The sequence below is a fragment of the Natator depressus genome, chromosome 9 (assembly GCF_965152275.1).
Source record: "Natator depressus isolate rNatDep1 chromosome 9, rNatDep2.hap1, whole genome shotgun sequence".
Classification (NCBI taxonomy): Eukaryota; Metazoa; Chordata; order Testudines; family Cheloniidae; genus Natator; species Natator depressus.
This window is the reverse complement of record NC_134242.1, coordinates 56,746,752-56,755,272: the sequence shown is the minus strand read 5'-3', so window position 1 is coordinate 56,755,272 and position 8,521 is coordinate 56,746,752. Positions and strand designations below refer to the sequence as shown.

The window sequence follows — 8,521 nt, the reverse complement described above, 5'->3', positions numbered from 1 at the left end:
GAAAAAAATGATTTAAAAAAGTCCTCTGAAAAAATAATTTGTCTTTTTAAAAAATTGATACCCTATACTTAAATATATTCACCATTTTTATGTGAGACATTGCTAGTTATTCTGTGATGACAACCCTTTGACAAACCATTTTTTTATTACAGCCAATACCACTTTAAAAGAAGTCAAAAGATGATCGATCAATAAATAAAATAAATTTCCTTTAGTCATGTGTCTGTGTTGAAATCCTGGTTTCAGACACCCTGAGTCTTTGAGAAAGTTTGCATCCAGATTCATATCCAAACTTTGTGACTAGCCTCTACTCAATTTTTGAAAGCACTTTAATTTAAAAAACAATACGATAGGCGCAAAAGGCACAAAAGCAGTTGTTTATAGCACTGTACAGATATAGCACGATATTCTAGAACAGACAGATTCTGATTTAGAATAATTAGCACAGCCTCAATCCTGCAAACACTTTTAACGTGTCTGCTTACTTGGGTGAGTATTCCAGTTGACTTCTCTAAGCAGAATTAAGTCAGTCGGTTAGTTTGGTTCATCATGAGAAATATACAGTAGCCACTTCAGAAGAGAAGATATCACAACCAAGATATTGTTAGAGACTAATATTTTAATTAAATCAATGACTGAACATATGGGAGACACATAAGTACACTTAGAGCTTGTTATTTGTTAAAATGATACTATTAAATTAGCTCCTTTCTTGGTTAACAAATTGTTTGGGAGCCAATCCTGATTTTCTTCCCAGACAGTCTTTATTTCTAAATATTTACTGGAGTGTTTGGACAAAGGGTTTTTCCAACTATAGATGGGTTGTGAACTATTTTATTTTTGATGGGAGCGATATGCTTTTTGTGTTGTCTGATTGGTGATCTAAGTCACATGGTCCTCAACCCTGACTCGCTGACAAACTTTTTATACAGGAGGCGAAGGAAATGATGTACAGAGTGGGGATAAAACATTCGAAGCTGGCTGGAGTGAAAATTCAGCCGTGTGTGAAGTGCCCGGGTTCTACAGGCAAGAGGCCCATGGAAGCATACAGCTAGGAAGATAAAGAACAACAAATGAACAATGTATTTTCAGGTACAGCTCTTCAGAGAACTAACCATTCCTGCTAGCATATCTGGACCCAGCCAGGATTCATGAACATTGTCATGGATACTCGCTGACCAGAACTCGAAGCATTTATCCACCACCAAAATATCCAGATATCCATTGACTTTGTGCTGTTCAGGCATCCTTTCTCAGTGAGCCCTCAGACTGAGTCAGACATTAGGGCTTGCCAAGAATATCCTCGCCTTCATTCCAAATAAATATGGGGTAGTTGCAAACGAATGCAGACGCAGAGACAATAATTATTGGTTGATTCATCTAACTGGGTGCCCCTAACCAGTTTAGCTCACGCCAGGAGATCAAGGAACTTTACCTTGTTTCACCCATTACCGGCGGGAAGCATTTTTCAGCGAGTTGAGGTGCTGGCAGCTGGCCCTCGCACCCTGCTTGGGAGACATTTGGGCTGGGCTCCGAGGCAGTGTACCAGTCCCGCTGCACAATGGCATCAATGCACCCGCAGCCACCTGAGTGCCTGCTGGGGCGGGGACGGGAAGGGGTGGGGAACGCTGGGGCCAAGAGGCTAGTGAGATCACAGGCTCCTGCTCGCCTTCTAGGGGAGTGGTGGGAAGAGGAGGCGGAGTCTGCAGCCAGCTCCCCCAATTGGAGGGGCTGGGGGCGGGCCAGGGTAAGTCTATAATGCCATTGATGCTGTGATCAGCAGTCAGACAATAACAACAGACCAAAAGAGCAAAGCTCAACGGATTCCACCTGCCCATGCAGTAGCCATACGGTGCCACTGCGTCTCTTTTCCTCTCTGTCACTATGATGTCTATGAACAGCAAGCAGGCTTTCAGCATGCACCCCATCCTGCACGAGCCGAAATACACCCACCTGCACACCAGCTCGGAGGCCATCAGAAGAGCCTGTCTGCCAGCCCCCCAGGTAAGCGGCACAAACAGCCCAGCACGCCCCTTAGAACGGGACTGATGTCGGGGGTGTTGTCTCCTTGAGAGGGCTTTGCTGCAGGCTGCCCGAGAGCCCCGCGCTAGATCTACATGCATTTCAATTTATTTCATAGGCAAGTGAAAGATGCAGGAGACATGAACAGCGGATGGATTATTTTTATTTAGTGTCTTCAGCTAATGCTTAGACCCTCTGTGTGATGGGGATTCCGCAAACTGCCTCTAACTTTTTTTAAATAGTTTATTATTATTATTTTATTTATTATTTTACAAGCCGTCACATTTCAGCAGAATCTCTCCAACTAAATTGGCGATAAGTTTGTCTGGCAATTTCGATTCCTAGTATACTTTTTCCTGGAAGGAATATAAATTCTGTGTGTTTGAGGGGCAGTTTGCTCAGTGCTTCCGGTTTAAGAAATAAGAAATGGTTTGCAACTATTTGGAGTAAGAAAAAGAAATGGTCTCCCTCACTTTCTGGGCGTGTTTGCTGGATTTAGGTCCATGGCCTGGTTTTATTCGTTTTTTCAAAAATCTCTTTGCTTTCGAAGAGCGTTCCCTTGAAGACTGGGTTAGATCATGTTGTCATTGGCTGCTAATTCTCCTAATGGGATGTTGGGTTCCTGACACCGAAACCTCTCCTGCTCCCCTAGTCTGGGGTGCCCGTTGCCTGTCACCAGTCTTGCCCCCCCTTCCATTTCAGAGAGCTATCACGTGCTTTACACTCTTCTGGCATTTTTGTTTCTTTGTTTCCTCAGATCCAAGGCAATATCTTCGCGGGTTTCGATGAGACTTTGCTGAGAGGGGCTGAAGCTCTGGCAGCTGTGGATATAGTGTCTCAGAAAACCCATCCCTTCAAACCAGATGCCACCTACCACACCATGAGCAGCGTCTCCTGCACGCCTACCTCTTCTTCGGTTCACCTGCACCACCCCTCGGTGCTGACCACCCACCACCCTCACCACCACCACCAGCCCTCGCAGGGCTTGGAGGGGGAGCTCCTGGACCACCTCAACTCTGCCATCCCGCTGGGGGGCGTGCCCGGACCCGAGGTGGGCTCCACACCCTCCCACCCGCACTCCCACATGCCAGCCCTCAACCACATGGCCCACCACCCTCAGTCCATGAACATGTCCCACCCCCACGGCTTGGCCTCCCACGCTGTCATCTCAGGCCCCGAAACAGAGACAGACCCCAGGGAGCTGGAGTCCTTTGCTGAGCGGTTCAAGCAGAGGAGGATCAAACTTGGAGTGACCCAGGCGGATGTGGGCTCCGCCTTGGCCAACCTGAAAATCCCAGGTGTTGGCTGCCTGAGCCAAAGCACCATCTGCAGGTTCGAATCCCTCACCTTGTCTCACAACAACATGGTGGCCCTGAAGCCCATTTTGGAGGCTTGGCTGGAGGAGGCTGAGAGGGCGCAAAGAGAGAAAATGACCAAGCCCGAAATCTATACTGGCGGGGACAAGAAACGCAAGCGCACTTCCATAGCAGCCCCGGAGAAGAGGTCGCTGGAAGCTTATTTTGCTGTGCAGCCCAGACCTTCCTCGGAGAAAATCGCAGCCATTGCAGAGAAGTTAGACTTGAAGAAGAACGTGGTGCGCGTCTGGTTTTGCAATCAAAGACAGAAACAGAAAAGGATGAAATTTTCTGCAGCCTACTGAGAGCTGGAGAGGGGATGGGAGGGCAGAGAAAACCCGTGTAACCCCCCCCCCCCCATCCCCCAAGCCGGCCCTGGAATGATCTGCCTCCCCAGCTCCTAAATCAGGCAGATTTTTTTTTAAGGGAAAACCACCAAGAACTGGTGACTTCTTTCTCCCCTCGAATCCGCCGTTGTCTCTGCAAATCAAGGAACTGGGCATAAAATAACAGTGTTACTAATAAAGACTTTTTTAAAAAACAAAACCACACAGGAGAAAGGTATAGAACTATCCAATAGTCCTGGTGAGTGAATGTCAGGGCTTGTGTCTTTGAGATGAAACCCGCTTACCCCCTCACTGACTACTAGAAAATGTCAGAGGAGAAAAAAATTCAATGAAACTTGAAAAAATGTTTATTCTCAGTTTCTTTTTATTCTCTTTTTATATTTATGATTGTAAATATGTCCTTGTGATGGCACTCCACCGGGGTTGGAAAGTTTCGTTCTATTAGGTTGCTGTATAGCACATGTCATCAATGTCAAACTCTTTTTATTTAAACAAGCATTCACTTGAAGGGCTCCTCACCTCCACACACACTTGCATGGTTTACTTGTCTTTCCCCTCTCTCATCTAGCTGCAAATCCGTCGCATTTTTGCAATAACTGTTCTGTTTCTACCTCACCAGCTAAAAAAAAAAAAAGAAAAAAAGAGAAAAGGAAAATGATATCAGGTCAATGGATTAATGGTTTGTTTGGAATATTGGGGTCTTATTTTGCTTTTGTTTTACTTGAAATATTTAACGTCCATATACTTTCACTGTAAAAACGCTTTGACAATCAAATAATTAAATCTCATATTTATATTTCCTCTTGAAATGAGTGTAATAACGTGTCAGTAACTGGTCTACTTGCTTCTCACCATAAAAGCTCTTGGATTTGGCATATGAGTTTCTTTTCTCTACACAATTCACTCTTTTCTGTGCGTTGGTTTTTTTCCAGGATGCATTGACCCAGGGGAAAGTTTTATTTTTGAGAGGTCTAACTTATATGTAACTTAAAGAAAACTCACTATGGTTATCAGAAGTTATTAGTAAATAACTTGTTACTTTGCAAATATTTAACGCTGCACTTTCTAAGGCAAGATTTTTTTTGCTTTGCTTATTTAATAGAGAAATTTGCCTTTGTTTCCTTTTTAATGATTATTTAATTTTGTTGTGTGTGTGCTGAATGAAATTTTGTGTCTGTGTATGCTACAGAATTTCAAATAAACCATGCACGTTTTACCTCACTCATTCCTTGGCTCGTGGTACTTATTGCAGGGGGAGCTGTAGGGAACAATGCCCCTCTTTTTAGCAACTACATATCCCGCAGAGCAAAAGTTCCCAGTCGCTTATGCTGCCTACTTCTGGCTTGCTACAAGGCAGCTTCTTGAGCAAGCAACTGGGAGGGGGAAAAATCCAACTACAAATGTTTTTAAAATTGCCAGGACCGCAGCCTCTTCTTTAACCAAAATTGCGGTCTGTTTGATTCGCAGTCACAACACCTGATTTGCCGTGATAGCAGTTGAATTGCAGGCACTATATTTCTTGAATCGGTTGTGTTGTGCTGTTGGCAGAAGAAACCCCAAATGCAAAGCATTTTAAATCGAACAAATTAATTCACCTTTCGCTAAACAAGGTTTAGTTGTACCATGAAAACGTAAACACTGCATCCAAAAATGTAAACACTGGATTCCTGCTAGTCAGGGGAAAGAGGTATTTCTCCATTTAAGGAAACCTTCAACATGCACAACGTATTAGACAGAGAGAGAACTAAGTTAGCACCGGCCCAGGAATTCTAGTCGACTCCAGCGACTGTAAAATGTGATACCGAAATCAAAGAAATATTTAATTACAGGCATTTAGTGGTCAATAAAATGTTTTAACCTGAAGAGCTTTACATGAGCTTTGAAATTACAACACCCCTCTCCCACTCCCCATCTTAACGTTCATGCATTTCTTGGTTATTCCATAAAAGTCATCTCGGGGCAGGGGCGGAATCTTGTTCCATTTGACAGCTAACTTGCAGGGGGAAAAACACGAATCGCAGGTCCTTTAGCAACAATCAGAATGATAGAACTGCTGTGGGATATTGGTATTACTTTGTTTAAATGCAACTTGCGTGTACACAAGTGCGTTTACTTCTAATGCACTTTGAAGTGTGTGGTGTATACATACACACTGACATGCAGATGTGTGTGAATCTTTGTTCTTCTCTCCCGTGGGTCTCAGAGTTTTCCTCAGGAGTTGCCAGCTAGAATTAAAGCGGGGAAGAGAATAGAAATGGCCCGGAGAAAACTCCTATCAGCACTGAAGGCAAACCCAAAAGTTATCAAACAAGTGTGGACCTCTGTTGTCTGCCAATCCGACTCCAGCAGGTTTACACAGACACACAGACCCCCGCCTCCCCAGGGCGCGATGCTGGCTCAAATGACCCATGTCTTCCCTTCAATCTTCAGCAACTGCACATGGAAACTTCTCACCACATGAGCGCAGAGGGAGCGTCTCTCTCGGGAAAGCACATGGGCGCTGTTGCAAACTGGGCGAGTGTCCTCTTGCTACAGTGCCGCTCTCCTCCCGCTCTCAGTCGGACCAGAAGAGAGCGGAGCTGTTCAGGCTGCATCAGCTGTAAAGACAAGTGCAGCCGGAATGGCCTAAAGTACCTGGGATCACCCGCCTGGGACTGCTTAGAGCAACCTCGCAGCCTGGGGCAGGGGTTTCTAGTGTCATCTCCGTCCCCACGTGGGAGGCTAAGGAGCCAGAGTGAGGGGCTCAGGCGGGGAGGGGCGTTGCTGACACACACCTGTTAGCCCAGCCTGGCCTCTCGTGCTTCCTGAGCGTTGTATTTTTGTGCAGGGCCCTTTCTCCGATCCCTTGGGTCAGACGGGCAGCACGTGTGTGTCTCATTCAACCAGCGCTGATTATGGCCCCTGCCCGCACAACTCTGGGGGAGGAGGCGGGGAGACAACACCAGAGACACTTCCAAGTTTCCAGCCCAAACCAAACCGCAAAGGATCTGGGGAATTTCCCTTGTTTTCTTTTGAAACCAGCCCAGGGCTTATCAAACGAAATTTCTTGTCATTAATCGGGAAGCAGATGAAGCCGTTTGACCCCAGCTCGAAAGCGCGCTCGTCTTGCTGATCAGAGCCAGGTACTGGTGTTTCCCCCTTTCCCTCGGAGGTTGTCGTTCAATGATAGATACCAGGTTGGTATCTTTCCCCCTCCTCTCTTGAGCTGGGGGTCTGTTCAAGAGGCGTTTGCAGTGCTCACCACTATGGATTCTTTTGGCAGACTAAAGACTCACCGCCCCATAGCAGCCTCTATTTCTTGCCTGACATGAGCGAGGCACTTGATTTTAGATCATTTCCCTTCTTCTCTGAGCTGAAACTGATCCCATGGCTGCTTACAACACTTCCCAGTGTCTCCGCTAGAGCCCAGAGCCCCAGAAAACTGCCTTGGACCGGTGGGTGTGTCCCGGGGCCAACGAAAGTGATGGTACCGAGCTGTTTCTTTTCAGCCTGCCTTTTAGTTCTGACTTCTTAGGAAACCTCCCCCTTCCAAATGTGTGCGCTAGAAATACCCGGGTGTGTCTTTCTTGCTGGGAAACACTCTTCACAAACCCCCTTCCACTCTGCTGGAGAGATTCGATTTAACCCGAAATCAATGTTTCTTTGTTGTTATTGTTATTATTTAAATGGCGGAGGGACTTCCACAAGGAATATCAATGTCCCAGCGTCTAATCACTTGCCTTTGCATACTGAATGAAGCCCTTAGCGTTTTCATCAGAGGACCACTGGTAACAGTGGTTGCGGCGTTCATAGGTTTTCCTGTAAATTATGAAGCGGGGGGCAGAACACAAACGTCAAAAATTTATAGCAAAAGATATAAGTGCAGGGAGTCGCCTTATCGATCAAACCGATTGCAATCTGCATCCGCCCAGAGAGGGGAATCCAGGAGAAAAGCACCCACTCCGCACCGGTCCCTCAGGCTAAGGTCTGACCCGGGCTCCGGGACACTGTGGTGCTGCTGGCACAACCGCGGGGCTTGGGGGACCACAGCTCTCTGCTTTGCTTTCACCCTCTGAACTTCGGTGGGAAGTTTGATTGGGAAGCACCCGCAGAATTTTCCATCCCTCCCCCCTCTGGCAGAGGAAGAAGGCCGCCACTTCGTCGTCTTGCACGCTCGCTGAGCTCCTCCGCTTGGCATTCCGCCTGGGACCACATTAAACCCTCCCCGGCAGGCATTAGGCAGAGGGAATATATGGTGCTGGAGCCCTTCTCCATGAATGAGAGGCTTGGGTTTTAATCCCTTAAACCCTTGGGCTAGCTCCCTGTAAACACTGCAACAGGGACGCTCGCGCCCCCTTTCAGCCGCCGGGCCTTTTCAGCACCTCGGACAGATCCAACACGCGGAGATCAGCAGGAGATTCTCCTCGCGCTACCCTGCTCGGTTCAGGCCGGGCAAGGACCAGAGTCACAACCCTAGCGCTGAAAGGACGCATTTCCCGTGTCCTCCCCTCCCGTGCCCTGCCCATTCACATATATCTGAATGTGCAGGAAGCTGAGGCGGGCTGGGGTCTGGTGTCCCTGGCAGGTGTACGGAACTGTCCGGCTGTCCCCACCCCCCTATTTACTGTACATAGGCACATTAGAATCTCATCCTCTCCTTTGTTCTTTCGCTTGATTCCTGTTTTTTCCATGAAGCGAAAAGCGCATTTTCATAAATAGACCTTGGCCAAGTGCTGGGTATGAAATTTTAATGAAGTCTGGATGCTGAGTGCTGCCTGGGGGGCCTTTGAGAATCATCTCAGTGCAACATTAGCACGG

The 8,521-nt window shown here is 47.0% G+C and overlaps 1 protein-coding gene across 1 annotated transcript; it reads left to right on the top strand.

Annotated features, from left to right (window-relative positions):
* Nucleotides 1-1,772: 1,772 nt before the first annotated feature.
* LOC141993501 (brain-specific homeobox/POU domain protein 3) lies at nucleotides 1,773-3,690 on the top strand. Its single transcript, XM_074963042.1, has 2 exons — nucleotides 1,773-2,004; nucleotides 2,780-3,690. Exons 1-2 carry the CDS (start codon nucleotides 1,885-1,887, stop codon nucleotides 3,680-3,682), a joined length of 1,023 nt encoding a protein of 340 aa, XP_074819143.1. The 5' UTR covers nucleotides 1,773-1,884; the 3' UTR covers nucleotides 3,683-3,690.
* The last annotated feature ends 4,831 nt before the right edge of the window (nucleotides 3,691-8,521 follow it).